Genomic DNA, 17,998 nt, shown 5'->3' with positions numbered 1-17,998 from the left:
AGACTAACATTGATCCGTACAGCATTGAAGTAAGCCGCTGCTTGTGGTTGATCATGGATCAAAGACGACCTTCGTGCAGCAGCAATCTTGTTCGCTCCGTCCACTCCTAAATGCTACTCGGCAAATTAAATACAGCTTCCGATTTTTCACTGCTTTGCCTGTCAAATAAGATAAAATGGTAGTGAGAATAATGTGCTTATATGCAATCAAATAGACTTCCACGTTATCATGAATGAATTGGTATCTGGACGAGCAAAAATACACTGAAATGGTACGTGAGTCAATAAATTATATTCCCTCCGGCCCATAAAGATAGTCTTATTTCTTTTTTCATACAGATTAAGAAAATTTAATTAATATAGTTGAAAGAATAAATTTACTATCACCTTTCCTAATATACCCTTACATTAATGCAATCAATATTCAACATAAATTATATTTGTGATAACAAAGAACATTAAATAGTGGCATGCTAGAAAACTAACATATCAACCATACTCTCAAATAAGAAACGAGACTATAATTTGAGACAGACGAAAAAGGAAAATAGGACTATAATTTGGGACAGACGAAAAAAGAAAACCGAACTATGTTTATGAGATGGAGATAGTAAAACCTTGGAATTGTTTGAAACAAGAATCAAAACAATCATATATTCAGAGAACAAACATGGAGGTATATAAACATTACCTGGCATTATTAATCTGTTAACAGATCCTGAATAAATCTAAGGCCAGACGTATATATGTATAGTATAGCAAAAGAATAAGGCAATCCAGGAGAGGCGAACCGACAACCTAGAATACAAGAATCTGAAGGAAAACAGTGCAATTACGGAAAAAGTTAATAACCTACCTGTGAATACAAGAAAGTTCCAAGAATTGCGATGGCGGCTCCAAGAGCGTTGATGGGTTGAACAGGTGTGCGGAAAATGATTATGGAGGAGACAATAACAGAAATACGTTTCATGGTATTTCCGACACTAAACGTCAAAGGAGAAATCTCGTCTAGTGACATATATGACACTTGATTGTAGAGGTGATAGAACACACTCTGGGCTGCCATCCACCTGTCATGTGACGCATAAAACATGAGCAACCGTGGAACAATAAATACAGAAAAATCCAAAAGGAAGAAAAACGAAATCAAATTCTTTTTTGTTCCCTAAAATCCAACGACAATAATTGTCCAGCAATTTAAAAGAAAAAAATAATGAATTGTAAGGAAACTAGTTGTACAAGCAAATCCTCGAGACAAAATACCATAATGCATTGCAAGTGCATTCTTAGTGAAATCTTCGGTCGAATGAGACTCAATTGGTAGCATCTTACGGTATCTTCATGGCATTACATATGTACGGTGAAATATGTTTAGCAATACTACTAAACGAACAAAATTTTAGTTACTTTTTCTATATTTAAATTGTGTAATGCTATCAAGTCCCACTTGACCAAGTGGGCATCAATGTCCAAACAAAATAAAAGGATATAAGAGTAGGTGAGTATCATGTGATTTACCAAATGATCTGGGGTCCAATTTGAGACACAGCTTCTTTAAAACCAAGTGCCCACATTTGGGGCCCCTCGACAGCAATTGCAAATGGGGTCAGAATCAAGAGGGAAAGCATCGATAAGCAGGCATAGTAGTTCATTCCGCTCACTGACTTTCCCTTCATGCCCTTCTTTGAAAATATATTTCGGAAAACAAACGCCAAATTCGATATCATGGCCCCCATAAAACCTGAAGTTGATAGCCAACAACCATATATAAATTAGAAAGCAACCCAAATACTGGCCATTGACATTCAAGACACCCAATAACCTAATTCAATTTACAAAGATACCATAAAATGCCAAACGAGTCCCCTACTTTAACAAGAACTAATGTACTTACGAAAAAGATCACCGCAATTTCATGAATGAAAGAAATATTTGATCAAATTTAAATCTATGATTGAATCGCAATCCTCTTTTCTTTTGCAAATTGAGTAGAAACAATAAAAACGACCAATCAAAGTCGATGGACCAGATAACTACAGATTTTACACAAAGATCAATATTTTACCAGTCATGTTAAAATTGAGTTCAGTAAGAGCAGAAAGTCCACAACCACCAATGATCGGAACAAGAGACAAGTAAACCGCGGGAGGAAATGTCTCCCCCAGGAGAAATCTCGAGACCAAAACACTGAAAGCCGGTTCACCGCTCTTGATTATGTGAGTAAATGAAACAGCTACCTTCGACATACTCACAGTAGCTGCTACATGCCCAATTGTATGTGCAACAGCAACCTATACACACCAACCCAACATCAACAACAATCAAAGCTTAGATCTTTCCATACAATGATTCATATGAAATCGTTAAAATGGAGGAAAAACTACAAACTACCAAGAAACCATATCATAAAAGCATAAACTAAAGCAAACACAGATCGGAAAATCACTATAGGCCAAAAAAAAAGAGTAAGCAGATCATAAAAAGTGAATTAAAAGCAAACCCAGACGGTGTAAAGCCCTATATATGCTTACAGGAAAAAGGGACTTCCAAAACTCAAGATCAGTTTTCGGAGTTTCAGCAATTCTAAGAGCCCAGGAAACAAGCATGATCAATGACCCAGCAGCTAGTGAAAGAGTTGAAGTTAACCACGGAAAGGGAAAAGCATTCAACACTTTTTTGTTGTATATATTGAAGATCACATTCAGAGCCCACCACGTGGCAAAATAAGTTCCGATCTTCACTTTCCTCGCCGCCTCAGATCGGGCCAGTGTAGAATCCCTAATCGGCTCGGATCGGTCCGCTTCATATGCCTTGCACCGGACCAAAGACTGGTCCTTTTCTTTTCCATTTTTCGAAGATTTCTTTAAACAAGGGAAGAAAGATTCTACCGAAGAGATGTGAAGAGGCTTTGAGAGTGAAAAAATGGAACTCCGGCTAGACTTGACCACCGGGAAAACAGGAGACTGAAAGTTCGGCGACGGAGACCTTCGGCGGAGGAATTCTGAGCCGGGGATTGACAAAGTTGACTGCTTAAGAGAGATCATTATCTAAAGATTGGAAATTTAAAGCAAAAATCACAATGAGGTGATTGACCTTAAAAGATCGCTGGTTGTTCACGGCTCTTCTTCCCTATGTGAAAAGAACCTGAACAACCATGTGTATTAGAGTTTGCAGCTGTGTATAAACTAATGCAAATTTACTAATAAAATAAACCCAGAATAAAGATTGAGAGTGATTTTCACAAGAGAGTTCTTTTTGAATAAGGGACGACCTTTCCGGGGTCCAGAAGACGTGGCAGAGCTCAACCCAAATACCAAAATACTGTGGGTTTACTGTTTAGTGCGTCAGTCGTGCCGCCCGCCGTACATTGAAACCACCGAATATAAGAACCTATTTTATTTTCAATACAACTCTGCATAAATTTATTTGCACAAAGTTTTTACAAGTGCACACACGATAGAGGACCCCACATGTGAGGTTCACCGTCTTGTGAAAGCCCCTGTACAAGCCTTGTGCAAGGGGCTTAATTCTTTTCAATAATGCCATGTATATATCCATCGTGTATGGAAATATCATTCAAAATGTCAACTCGAATATATACACTGATTTATTTTTGTAGGATGTCAAATAAGAATAAGGCCTTGTTTGAAACTCAATCTTGTCAAAAAAAAAAAANGATATATACACTGATTTATTTTTGTAGGATGTCAAATAAGAATAAGGCCTTGTTTGAAACTCAATCTTGTCAAAAAAAAAAAAATGATTTTTAGTGTATTGATGGAAAATGTGTGATTGAAAATTTTAAAAAAGTGAATTTACGTGTAATATTATTTTAATAAAAAAGTGTGATTGAAATGAGATCAAATTATTATTGAAAATTATATCTTGATAGAAATAATGGAATTCAAATTTATGGATATCAATGTGTTAGTCCGAGTTAGTTCCTTGAATGAGTTGACATTTGACTCATATTCACAAATTAGGCTCAGCTTGATATGCGGGGGAAATTACACTAGAGCAGGAATTTAAATTTAATATGAAGTATATTTAATAAAAAATCAAGTATCAATTTAATATTGATAATATGATAAAATTTATCCTCTCAACACACCACAAACCTTAAATTGTTTCCCTCCCGGTAAAGTACCATAACCCCTTTTTCTCCATCACCACTTCTCCCTCCTTCACCCAAAATCCATTTCGCCACAACCATCCACCCCTTCTCACAACACCATCATCACATTGTAGAAGCGCGGCTTGAAAGCTGCATGAGGCAGTGCCTCTACAAGCAAAGTCAAGACGGCGATGGGCCTCTACAGGTTCTTCGATGGAAGGGAACATCATGGAGGTTAGGAGTAGGTTCAAAGTGGCGAATCACCATTGTTTATAATGAATCCCCCGCTGTCGCCTATCTTCACAGCACTCCTGTACTACATTTGAGATTTGAAGCTAAAATTGGATCTATGAAGTTGGATCTGAACATTTATTTTTTCCAAAGTCGATGCTCATATCTGCATGTGGTTTTAGTGGCAATAGTTTTGGTGATGTGGTGGTTGTGATTGGATTTGGTGGGTTGAGGTTTTAGTGGTGATGGTTTTGGATGGTGATGTGTGGTTGTGTTTCTAGTGGTGGTGGTTTTGGTGACGTGGTGGTTGTGATTAGATCTAGTGGGTTGTGGTTCTAACGACGGTGGTTTTAGATAGTGTAGCAGTGCTTTCAATCGATGACATTGGTGGTTCTAACGGCAGTGGTGTTGCCGGAGGTGTTAGTGGTAGCGCGTGATGAAGAGTGTTTGTGACTAACTATTTAGGTGTTTGTGACAAACTACGTGATTGATTTGTGACCAAATTTGGTATTGGGTTGGGATTGAGCGTAGGGGTGAAGTGGTTGGTATATGTGATGAACTATTTGGTTTACCTGTGACTTTAAAATTCGAAAATATGTCACTAAAAAATAATTTGTAACCAGTAAATCTGAAAATATGTGACTAATAGATAAATTGTGACCTATATATTTTTTTTTTTATCTATGATCAATGAAATAAACCGTGACCTATATTTTTTTATCTGAGACCAATGAAATAAACTGTGACTAATAAATTTTTTGATTTGTGATCGCGAAATAATACGTGACCAATTAATTTGATAATATATAACAAATAAATAAGGTGTGACCTTTAATTATGAACTTGTGACCATTAATTGTATAATTTTTACCTTATTATATTTAATTAATTAGCTAAATTTTGAGTTTTGCATTTTGAAACTTGAAAATTGAATTATGTATAGTTAACACCTAATTTGTAAATTTTCCCTTGATATTGTGGTTCGTGAATTTCATGGGTCGAGCTAATTCATATTTATAAAATATTAATAAAACGAGCCCAAAATGAGACTCAAAAAAATTAGTATTCAATTTGGCCCATGACTAATTTCAAAATGAGTTCAAGTTGCCAAATTGACTAAGTCCAAATGATAGTCCATAAGCGACTCAGGTCATTTGTCACCCCTAATTAAATTTCACTAAGGCTCTTCAATCTTTACCAAGCGTGTCGTTTATGACTTTAAATTACTATAGTTGCACTCATATTCTTATCTTCTAAAACTATGCCACCAATATTTTCGGCTAATGTTTACATGACATTTAAAGTAATGTTAGTGCCTGTTTGATACCACAAAATTTTCCTTGAAAAATAGAAAACAAATTTCATTTCCCACTTTTGGCTTTTTTGATACCCAAAATCTTTTAGGCAATTGATGATATTAGATGGCGTAGACAACCGCCTACGATAACGAGCAAGGTAAGACATTACACGCTGACGTAAGACCGTCGACCTCCATGAGCGTTCTACCTTTACGCGAGATCGTCGACCCCCCTATGGGTGCTCTACCTCTATGCAAGGTAATCGACCTCCCGTGGGAGCTCCACCTCTACACAAGGCCATCGACCTTCCATGGGCCATCTACCTCTACGCATGGCCATTGACCCCCCGAAAGCGCTCTACCTCTACGCATGGCCATCGACCCTTCAAGGGCGCTCTACCTCTACACTAGATCGTCGACCCACCGTGGACGCTCTACCTCTACATAAGGCCATCGACCTTCTATGGACGCTCTACCTTTACACGAGGCCATCAACCCCCCATGGGCGCTCTACCTTCACGCGTGACCATCGACCCCTCATGGGCGCTCTACCTCTACGGTAAATCGTCGATCCATCGGAGGCGCTCTACCTCTATGTGAGACCGTCGAACCCCCAGAGGCTCTCTACCTCTACGAGATACCGTCGACCCCCCGGGTGCTCTACCTCAACGCAAGACCATCAACGAGCATGGAATTACCTATAGAGTCATCTCAACACTTAGCCATAAACTCTCTGATGAATTGACAATGTTACATGACGGTTACCACAGGCACAATTTGCAGGCGAGAAGTTAAGACTTTCCACTCAGAACGTGGGGGTAATGAGAAGGCCAAGGTGGGTACACGTGGCACCACAACCACCGGGTTCTCACTTGGCTTCCAACGTCTATAAATATCCCTGAAGGAGACACAAGTATGAATGACTGCATATTTTTCAGCTATCTGAATTCCGTCTTTATTTCTCCTAACACATATACCGACTCTTACGCCAGAGGTAAAATGGGGGAGAAAGTCCCACTCTCATTTTTTAAGTTACACACGCCATCGGAGTAGCATGAACGCCAAAAGTCATCAGGTAGATTAGGAGGTATTGTTCTACCACCATTTCATTTAGTTTTCCACCTTTGGCTCACATGTGCACCAATTCCTTTTTTTGGGGAATTCATTTTCCCATATGGTAGGTGGTTTTTTGTTTTCTACCTTTTTTATTTTTATTTTTGATATTGGGAACAAATTCTAGGAATAATTGTAAAAAATGATATCCCTTAAATTGATAATTTTCATGTAAACACAAAGTCAAACGATCACCAAAATATAGATGATTATTGGATCTGTGGTTCTTTTTTTTTTTTTTTTTTGCAATGGAAACAAATTTCATCTTCAATACTAGTAAATTCTATCCATTTAATTGATAATTTTTATATAAAATAAAGTCAAACGAACACCAAAAAATACTTTTATTTCAACATTTTCCATGAAAAATTATATCAGTCAAACACAATAATTAACAATTCCTAGTAAAACAATTTCTAAGAAATTTGAATTCTCTGAAATTCGTTTTCTTTCCATCCAAATTCTATCTTTGCAATCAAACGGACCATTAGACAAATTGTAAATTTTCCCAGCAAGTGAATGGGAACGTAGATGCCATCATTTTTAAAAGGTTTGAGAGGTAGATGTAATAGATGATCAATTGAAGAGAATTGCCAGTCAAATTTACCCAAAATTTAAAATAAAAGAGATAAAAAAAATAATCAAAATCAGACAAAGGCTTAGGGTGAATTTGATTTACTTTTTCGTTTTCTATTTTCAGTTTTGAATTCATTTTCTATTTTCCATTTTGAGAGATTATTTTAAAATTGTAGAAAATGTGTTTGATTTGCCATTCTGAAAAACTGCTTCTCAAAACGAAAAATCAAAAAATGCGTTTGGTTTAAAAATTTCGAAAATAGTTTTATGATATTTTTTTCAATTACTTTTGATTATTTAGCCCTCATTTGAGCCCCATTATTTGAGAAAAAAAGATGAATTTTTCGATAGTATTTTAATATCATTTTAATCATACATTTTTCAACAAAATAATATTACACTGTAAAAATTTTTCCTATTTTTAACAACACATTTTCCATCAATACATTATTCAAAAATTCATTCTTCCCCACAAAATGGGGCTCAAACAAGGCTTAGTAAATCATATCAAGTTTATGCAAATATGTAATAAAAAAAATATAAATTTTAAAGTTGATAAAAAAAGAATCATTGTAAGATTGAGAGATAACACTCCATTTAATTACAAATGTGAAAAAAGCAAACAAATTCTATGTAAGTTGGAAAAGAAAATAACACCAAAACCATTAAAAAGCATTCTCCACTCAATTGGCCAAAAACATGTTTTAAGTGTTTATATCTTGAAATTCGAACTTAATTTCCACTTTCTTATTAAACAGTTAAAGTAAAAAAGAATCTCTAAGATATGACATTTTCCATGAAATTTTCGCCAAAACAAACCCTAAGATTCTTAGAGGAGCTTGGGACAAGAGAGACGAAAAGATTGGATATTTTGTATGATTTTATTAATTATTTTAATTTGAGAAATTTTTAAGTTCATTTTTCTTGTTTTAGATTTTTCTCAAAACATTAAAAAGTTATTTTGAGTTTTAGATTGTAAAATTTTCCTTGTTTTTGAAAACTCATTTTTGAAAATAATATACCAAATATGTTTTGAGTGGTTTAGAAAATTGAATATTGAAAATGACCTCAAAACGACAAATTAATTCTCAAAACATTAAAATGTTATTTTGAGTTTTATGTTGTAAAATTTTCTTTGTTTTCGAAAACTCGCTTTTGAAATTAATATACCAAACATGTTTTGAGTGTTTTAGAAAATTGAATACTGAAAATGACATCAAAACAACAAATCAAACGCACTCTTAAATTCCAAAAGCTTTTTAAAAAAAAACCCTATTTTTCGAAATCAACATGGGAGACTCAAACGTCTAAAAAAAAAAATTAAGAAATCCCAATCTTTTGAAACGGTCAGCTTGTCAAAGATAACTCATACATTGATTAAAAAATAAAAAATAATAAAAGGAACTCGAGTGCCAACAATTTTCCCAGAACAAAAATGATCTCAAGCACATAAGATAAAGTTGAACAAATAATTAATAATTACAGAAAGCAAATTATTTTATCATATACTATTATACTTCAGGAAAAATTAGAGCTGGCCCTCCAAACCTTTCAATCATTATAGTTTTAAAACCCTACCTTCAAAAGTAAGGATATAAGTCCTCAATTTATTTCAATTCGTGAAATTGGGCCCTCATGTATAGAAAGCTATAAACCGTCAATTTGAATGTTATAATCGCACATGATTTCATGTGATTTATACTGGAGGACAAAATTGTCAAACCAAATAAGATAGTGCTACACTTACAAGAAAAATTCTACAGCTATTTTACAAAATACACAGCAGTGAAACCCACCCCCATAAAATATTCACATGAGGCCCACCTCACATGTGCCTGTCCTATAGAACATCTATGAAAAATTATCTGTATACAAAGCATTTTCCAACCAAATAATTTCCAACTTAGAGCCTGTTTGGGAGTGATTTTGAGAATTGATTTTTTGACCATTAGGAGAACAGTGAGGTCCACTTGTGAGAGAAGAAATCAAATATGATGACTGAAATAATGAAATAACGGTCAAAAAATTAATTTTTTGGGTGAAAAAATGAGCCCAAACAGGCCCTTACTTCGTGAATGGGATTTGTTGGATGAACAGTGTCCCTATCCATTTATCTTTATCCTTCATGAATAGTCGCATGCAATCATGCTACAAGTCATTCAAAGTTTTCAACACAAATTCATTCAAGATCTCACTTTTAAAAGTTGAAGACCAAACACAGTAAAAGGTTGGAGAACCCGTCCCTAAGTTTTCCTATCCTTTTTTCTTTTTTTTAGCATAAGGGTGTTTGTGCGCGCGAATTTAATTTGTACTATATTCTTATAAAACAATGGAGAAAATCATTAACAAAAACGAAATCCATTTTGGCACCAAGCCCATCATATTGTTTTCTGTGTACTCATATCCTGTCAGTATATCAGATACTGAAGAAAACATGAACCAGATCAGTAGTTTGAATTGAATCCAACCGTATCCTCCTTCCATAGTTTTGGTCTAAAGATTACTGTATGTTTCCATCATCTGATAGTATAAATAACTGGAAACATCCAAAATTTCAACAAGTATCACCCTCTTCTAGCTAGTCCACTAACTATACAAAAGCATCAGAGAAGCAAAATTCTTCGGTGTTGTCAAAAATAAAGCAGTCCACAGCAAAATCCCCTCAAACAAGAGGTCTTCAGTTGCAATAATTTGCACTGAAATACACATGGTGAAAATATATGTTAGTATGTAAATGGATTAAGATAACTCTCTTCCCTTCAAAGAGTCAGCTTTAATATTTTTAGCTTGAACAGAAATTCACCGACCACAAATTATCTATAGAAGAAAGTCCGAGCAAGAAGTAGAATATTTATTCATGCAGGATAATCAGAAATTGCAGTGCAATACCAGTTCTGAACATTTGCTTCAAGGCTGCTCATTTGCACAAGCAAAAGGAGAAGAAGCTAATTTTCTTAAAAAAAACCTTTTAAATAGAACAGATACAGACATACAGTGTGAAATTGGGCCCTCATGTATAGAAAGCTATAAACCGTCAATTTGAATGTTATAATCGCACATGATTTCATGTGATTTATACTAGAGGACAAAATTGTTAAACCAAATAGGATAGTGCTACACTTTCAAGAAAATTCTACATATATTTTACAGAATACACACAACAGTGAGACCAAGCTCCATAAAATATTCACATGGAACCCAGCCCACATGTGCTTGCCCTGTAGAACATCTGTGAAAAATTATCGGCATACAGGGCATTTTCCAACTTAAATCGTGCCTGGGATTCATTGGATGAACAGTGCGCCCTGTCCATTTATCTTTATCCTTCATGAATAGTTGCATGCAATCATGCTACTAGTCATTCAAACTTTTCGACACATATTTCCATAGTTAAATAGATTAAGGATTCAAGATCTCACTTTTAAAAGTTGAAGACCAAACACAGTAAAAGGTTGGAGAACCCATCCCTAAGTTTTCCTATCCTTCTTTCTTTTTTTTTTAGCATAAGGGTGTTTGTGCGCGCGCATTTAATTTGTACTATATTCTTATAAAACAATGGAGAAAATCATTAACAAAAGAGAAATCCATTTTGGCACCAAGCCCATCATATTGTTTTCTGTGTACTCATATCCTGTCAGTATATCAGATACTGGAGAAAACATGAACCAGATCAGTAGTTTGAATTGAATCCAACCGTATCCTCCTTCCATAGTTTTGGTCTAAAGATTACTGTATATTTCCATCATCTGATAGTATAAAGAACTGGAAACATCCAAAATTTCAATAAGTATCACCCTATTCTCGCTAGTTTACTAACTATACAAAAGCATCTGAGAAGCAAAATTCTTCGGTGATGTCAAAATAAAGCAGTCCACAGCAAAATCCCCTCAAACAAGAGGTCTTCAGTAGCAATAATTTGCACTGAAATACAGATGGTGAAAATATATGTTAGTATGTAAATGGATTAAGATAACTCTCTTTCCTTCAAAGAGTCAGCTTTAATATTTTTAGCGTCAACAGAAATTCACCAACCACAAATTATCTATAGAAGAAAGTTCGAGCAAGCAGTAGAATATTTATTCATGCAGGATAATCAGAAATTGCAGTGCAATACCAGTTCTGAACATTTGCTTCAAGGCTGCTCATTTGCACAAGCAAAAGCGGAAGAAGCTAATTTTCTTAAAAAAACTTTTAAATAGAACAGATACAGACATACAGGCAAATTTCAATCTCTCCTCTCTCTATTCTATCCAAGTAGATATCATTTAATTGCTTCCCTCGTTCCACAAGATTTCTTTCAACCAAATGATTCTTTTTAACCCGGACAACCCCCCTCCATGACAGTCAAACTAGGACCATAAAGATTAGTAGCATTTCATCTTCAACTCATCAAAATAGAATTATGTACTTGCTCCCCCAACCCAACCCAACCCAAACCACCACCACCAACCAACACACACACACACACACACACAAAACCACAACTTACCCTCGGAAAGAAAGAAATAAACTAAACGCTATTTTCATGTAACAAATAACAAGAACAAGCAAGCAAGAAAAAACACATACAGGTTGTTTAAAGTTTCACATGAACGCTAGTGTGCAATGCTTGGAGCCTATGGAAAGTCCACGCAACTGATTGCCGATCTTCTTTTGGTTCTCGAGATCTCCTGAAAGACTTTGGGAACAGAACAAGTTTATCTTCTCCAAGACAAGTGCATTTTTTAGCAAAAACTTGAGTAAACGCATTTCAGGATTACATCCTTGGAACTTCTGAAAGTTCACCATCTTGAGGGTAGAGAGGACACAATCAGGTACCGATTTGGGCATGTAATCACCTTCACCAGTCCCAACTCCCTGAATGGAATAACAGTCATTTTTAAGTTGAGTATCTTTCTCTCTACATGCCAATATATCCACGGCATGTGTGGTAGGGAGGATTAATAACACTGCACAGTATTAAGGAAGAAAAGGAAGGCTAACATCTTGTATATTACATTGTCCGGTCGGGCCCAATACTGCGTACCATAACATGCACATAGGTTACAGATATCTACCTCCAAAAACATAAGTGATTCTAACTTAGGCAAGAATTGGAGAAATTCCAACAACACTCCAATGAAATTGTTCTCAAATCCTCTGCTTAATTCCAAATGTGTCAAGTTCTGAAACATAGGAATATGATCTAGCACATCATCTGCAAGGAAGAGACACTTCACAAAGGAATAACAACATGTCAAGATAAGCTCAAAGATGAACGTTTTAATTAACAAAACTTCTAGCATTGTATCGGCATGTTTGATAAGCTGGAATATATAGTACTAGATAGTATTGCATAACAAAAAGAATTAAGATTTTGTCCATTATACTCTTGAATACAATCTAATACTACTTACCAAACTTGCCCTAAATGATTTGTTGCAGAAAATAATAATTACCTTGATGGTGCCACTGGATATTCTCAAGCTACTTATATTTTTCAGCCCTCCGAACAGCTTAACAGTACGACATGCAACTTCCCACCGCCTTTCACGAATAATGGGGATGTGAATTGATGCAAAGGCCGACGAAGAAAGATCACACAGATGGATTTCGTTTGAAAGATAACCACTGTACTTAAAAAATGTAAGATTTCCTGCATCAATCTTGATTTCACAACCACGTAGATCATCTACAGAACAAAATGGCAAATCATCTATGGTCAAACTCTTCAAAGAAGGAATAGAAATTGTTATCCTGCTAAGATTCATCCATTCACAATCTAATACAGCCAACTCTTCAAGAGAAGGACAACTAGAAAATAACTTCTGCATCGAGTTACCCTTCGGAAATGTGACAAGACAAAGCTGCAATTTTTGAAGGCATGGGAATGAAATATAAGTAGGTAGTTGAAGGATACAATTCATTTCAAATTTTACAGTCTTAAGTGATGCATTGTCAAAAACACAAGAAGGCAGCATGAAAGGCTCATCCACAAAAAGACAAAGGTCAAGCTCTTGAACGTTGTGCCCGATAGCGGCTGAAACCCATTCATGGACGTGAGATGCACTGAAGCAAACACGACAAGAAAGGCGGAATTTTTTTATGCTCGATGCATCTCTTAATAGAAGCACCCTCTCGACGAAATTCATGAAATGAATGACCTCATGTGAGTGCCAAATGTTACCCCGACTCGAATACAACAATGAGTCGTCAAAGTCGATGCTGGGAACGGATGTCCATAAGAACTTCCACCTCTTAGATAATATGCAGGTTGCTACAGCCTCTTTGGTTGGAAGGAATGAAAGAATATGATGAAGAATGCAATCAGGTAAATGGCTCATTTTATCATCTCCATTATCAATATTCTGATTCTCAGAAACTTTTTGCTGTTTGAAGCTACCAATCATTTGGCCCTTTCCCCTGCTAAGTACAACAAAGATGTTGGTAAGAGTTACTTTAATATAGTTACAATATTATATGTAGCTAAATTAAAAAGTAAAGCTAATTATATGTCGAAATTGAGTGAAAAGAAAGACATATGAAACAAGCATGATTTAACCACCAGGAAACTTATGGCAAAGAGTGGGTTGCCTATAAACAGAACTATTCGAGATTTGTAGTTTAGCCACACAGATTGAGAGCTAGCATTTGTTAAACCATTGAATGGTACTACTCCGGATTGTCTTAATTCCCATGTTTAGATAGCTAAATAGAAATCCTTATTGAACGTATATAGGAATCTTTTTTTTAATGTTATTAAACATCAAGTGGAAATGCATCTTCAGTCGAGGCCTCAGGGTTTTTTATAACATTGAACCCATTGAAACTTCAACTATATACCCTCTTGGGCAACCTTATAGAAAAAGCCAATAGAATAAAAATAAAAAACACGAATGGAAAACAGGAAAAATCAATCTTCAGTCATACCATTTTGGAGCCAGATGTAAAATCTCATAAACCCTATAACGAAATTCATTCATCATGAAAAGATTGTTAAATAATTAGAAATGCCACGATCAGTTATGGAAAACACATCACGAAGATGTATGATCACAGGAGATCACAACAGCCAGTAAAGGAAGAACAAATCACAACCCCTTAAACCCTTCTTTCCCAAGAAAAAACACAAGATAAAGAACAAAAAAAATTCCGCGATTCTGAATCCTAACATAACATAGCAAGTCATTCTTATCCAAGAAAACTGTAGAAACACACAAAAATAATCCAAAAATAGCAAAAAAGAAGAGATTTTTACATACTGATACCCATAAAAATTCGATTTTTATATACATACATACCCAGAAAAAAGCGATTGCGCTCAGAAACTGCAGATGCTGATGGTTTTTGCATTTGCTAGATAATTTGGTTCGAGTGTGTGAAAACACGTGAAAAGCATAGCGGGCGGAAGGCAGAGAGTTCAATAAGAATCAATGTGCCAGGTATAAATATTTCACAAGAGTGGCAACTGGCACGCGTATGATGATATTTAGAGGACACTCTTGTTTGGGAATTTTCGAGATGGCCTTTGCAAACTCTTGGATTATCATTTAAAATATTTTTCAAGATACTTCTTTTTAGCTTTGCTCTATAATTTTTGGCCTGGTCATTTTTTTCTAAATTTGAGTTATATTATACTAGTATATACACTTCAAAAAAACTTTGGTTGCATTTTGAGCCTTTATTATTTTCAAAATACATTTTTCTTTCTCTTATTTTCTACCACACACTCTTTAATAAAATAATATTATACACAAATATAATTTTTTCCTTATTTTTTAATCAAGCATCCTCCGTTAAATCATTATTCCAAAATGTATTTTAAGCAAAAAAATAAAATAAATAAATAATGAAGGCTCAATCTAACTTTGAATGAATAAATAAGTTGCTTGCTATAATAGTAAATGATATAGCATTTTTACATAAGTAGCTGTCCGTTCCTTTGACTTAAAAATTTGACATACTTATTTAGGGGCTGTTTGACAAACATTTTTGTGTAAAAATACATTTTAGAATAGTAATTTGATGGGAAGTGTGTGGTTGAAAAATAAGGAAAAGTTTTTTATTGACGTGTAATATTATTTTAATAAAAAATGTATGATTGAAAAGAAGAGAGAGAAAAATGCATTTTAAAAAAAATGGATACCAAACAGGGGCTTAATACATAATCGTAACTTTTAACTTAAATCAATTCAACATTCAATATGTATTTCACTAAGATCGTAGGAGAGTTTGTTATAATCATTTGAAATCTATAAAGATTTTGAGCATTGGATTAATTTAGCCCCCGTTTGAGCCCCATTATTTCTTATTACATTAAATTAAATTTTTCTTTCTCATACTTTTAACCACACAATTTTCAATAAAATAATATTACACGTAAATCAAAAACTTTTCAACCACTTATTTTTCAAAAAAAATACTATTCATCTCATTATAATCTACAAATAATGGGGTTCAAACGGGGGGCTTAAATAAAAGTTTAATATTAGGGACGGATTTAGGATTAGATCTAAGATTGGGCTAAAAAATATCAAACCGAACTAATAGGCGAAAAAAATTACATATAAAAATTGGTTTTTTATTAAAAATATATATATAAACAAGAAAAAAAATCTTAAAAAAACTTCTTGAACCTGAGTAGGGGGACTACAGCCCAGCTTAATCCTGCTAAATCTGTCTCTAATAATCATTATTTGTCAAATAAGTGTGTCAAATTTATAAGTAGGAGAAACGATTACGAAATAATTGAAGTTCAAATAGCCATACATGTCTCTTTCTAAAGTAAAGTCGTTGTGGCTGTCTTTTTGTAAAATATTTTAAGAAGCTAGAACTAAATTGAAAGTTTTCCAATCGTTGGACCTGACAAGGAAAATTTATTTTTGTCATTAATAAATTATTTAAAAGACTAAATTGCACAATTTATTCCAAAAGGGACTGAATTACAAGTTTTCACGAGTGAAAAGTAACACGGATTATGAGCTCCTACTTAGGGATTTATGTTGCAATTTTTTATTTTTTTGTTTAATGTCCGGAGACAGGTTGAAATTAATGCACAAATATATAAAATTCAATATTCTACAAAGAGCGCATATGAGGAAATGTCGTGTCTTCATGGCAAGCTTAAAATTAAGCAATCAACTCGCTAGTCTCTAGTTAACTGCTTAATGCGTGTCTAGGCTCGTTTTATTAATTATTTTTATTATTTTCCTCCTTTCTAAAAGTATCTTATTTGACTTTTATTTCAAGATTTTCTTTTGAAAAATTGTATAATTGACTAATTGTGATAATTATTAAGTAAATATAGTATTTTATAATTTTAGATGTTTAATATGTATTATTTTAATTAAATATTTTTTAAAATAATATTACAAATTTTATTTTATTTTTTTACGTCTATCCCTCCCTTATGCTTGCATAACTTGAAATTTGACCTCAGTCTAAAAGCTGACTAAGGATGATTTTCTTTTGAAAAATTGTATAATTGACTAATTGTGATAATTATTAAGTAAATATAGTATTTTATAATTTTAGATGTTTAATATGTATTATTTTAATTAAATATTTTTTAAAATAATATTACAAATTTTATTTTATTTTTTTACATCTAGTCCTCACTTATGCTTGCATAACTTGAAATTTGACCACAGCCTAAAAGCTGACTAAGGATGTATGGATATCTTTTTTTTAAGGATGTGTAAACGTCTTTTCCTTTTTTCTTTACACTTTTTAAAAACTAGTAAATTTGCACATAAAACTTCCATTTTTGCAAAACGATCCCCACCTTACTTTTTTCTTTTTCTTTTTTTGCTTTTTCTTTCTTTCTTTCTTTCTTTTTTTATTTTTGCTGCATTTTCACCATATTTACATATTTTATTGTGAAAATAATCATTTCGATCAATTTTCTCAATAAAAAAAAATTGTGAATTAACGAATATATCATCCTATTTAAATAAAATAAGATGAAATATAAATAATTAATTGCAATCATAGTACCAATTTTTTTTTAAATACAAATGAGTCCAAAATAAATAATTAAAAAAATCATTTCATTGTTGCCCAATGCCCACCGTAATATTAGTTAATCTAGTGTTGGATCTCATGGTCACCGGTCTTCATTCTGACCTACCAACAAACATGTAGAAGATGCACACTGTAATTTTAACAAATCTTTCACTTGTATCATCAATTGTTGTGAAATCCCAGTAACACAGATTCATCACCTTCCAAATCAAGAATTGCCAGAAAATGCCACCACCGACATTGGTGGATCAAGGCACGGGCTCGACCGTGTTATAGCTCATGTCTGCCCCTAAAAATGTCTACTTTTTTCTTGGTTTTTTTTTAAAGATAAATCCATATATATTTGTATTGTAGCCCGTGTTCAAACTCAAGACTAGATTTACCACTATCCCCTCGAAGATTTTCTTTCTTTGGCCTCGTCGTCGGGGGTAATAATAGCGTTAAAGATGATCTTTTGCCGCCACAGTTGCAGATAGGGAAGTATATAGACCGGAAGATCCATTGACTATCACAATTGAAATAAAGAAACACAACACACTTTTGATTGAAAAACTTCTTGTAACATAAATTAAGTTTCAAACTTTCAAAATTAAAACTCATTAACTTTCGATTTTCCTTTTAATTTTCAGGTTTAATTTCAGAATTAAAACTCATAATTTCATAATG

The 17,998-nt window shown here is 34.0% G+C and overlaps 2 protein-coding genes across 7 annotated transcripts in view; both read right to left on the bottom strand.

The window, feature by feature from the left end:
* The window catches only part of LOC111395662 (glucose-6-phosphate/phosphate translocator 1, chloroplastic-like), a 3,889-nt gene extending 403 nt beyond the window's left edge, over positions 1-3,486 (bottom strand). Inside the window, exons 1-6 of the mRNA XM_023021754.1 lie at positions 3,271-3,486; positions 2,531-3,143; positions 2,065-2,290; positions 1,518-1,740; positions 856-1,069; positions 70-158 (exon numbers count right to left, since the gene is read on the bottom strand). Coding sequence (XP_022877522.1) covers positions 147-158; positions 856-1,069; positions 1,518-1,740; positions 2,065-2,290; positions 2,531-3,043 — 1,188 coding nt within the window. The 5' untranslated portion in view covers positions 3,044-3,143; positions 3,271-3,486 and the 3' untranslated portion in view covers positions 70-146. The remainder of the gene's footprint in view (positions 1-69; positions 159-855; positions 1,070-1,517; positions 1,741-2,064; positions 2,291-2,530; positions 3,144-3,270) is intronic.
* Positions 3,487-9,672: 6,186 nt separating this feature from the next.
* On the bottom strand, positions 9,673-14,824 carry LOC111395661 (F-box/LRR-repeat protein At3g58900-like). 6 transcript variants are annotated; one of them, XR_002702842.1, is made up of 5 exons: positions 14,611-14,823; positions 12,769-13,735; positions 12,314-12,543; positions 11,900-12,187; positions 9,673-10,026 (listed from the first exon to the last, which is right to left on the bottom strand). XR_002702842.1 is itself a non-coding variant. In XM_023021752.1 (5 exons), the coding sequence occupies exons 2-4, from the start codon at positions 13,717-13,719 to the stop codon at positions 11,915-11,917; spliced, it is 1,404 nt and encodes a 467-aa protein (XP_022877520.1). In that variant the 5' UTR covers positions 13,720-13,735; positions 14,611-14,824; the 3' UTR covers positions 9,673-10,026; positions 11,900-11,914. The 6 variants fall into 6 exon arrangements, 5 of the variants coding, with proteins under 5 accessions (XP_022877520.1, XP_022877517.1, XP_022877518.1 ...); XM_023021752.1 differs by having other exon boundaries at positions 12,328-12,543; positions 12,805-13,735; positions 14,611-14,824; XM_023021749.1 differs by having other exon boundaries at positions 12,328-12,543; positions 14,611-14,821.
* Between the last annotated feature and the right edge of the window lie 3,174 nt (positions 14,825-17,998).

The sequence above is a fragment of the Olea europaea genome, chromosome 6 (genome assembly GCF_002742605.1).
Source record: "Olea europaea var. sylvestris chromosome 6, O_europaea_v1, whole genome shotgun sequence".
Lineage (NCBI taxonomy): Eukaryota > Viridiplantae > Streptophyta > Magnoliopsida > Lamiales > Oleaceae > Olea > Olea europaea.
Note: the sequence above shows the minus strand (reverse complement) of the source record. Positions and strands in the feature narration are given on the sequence as shown.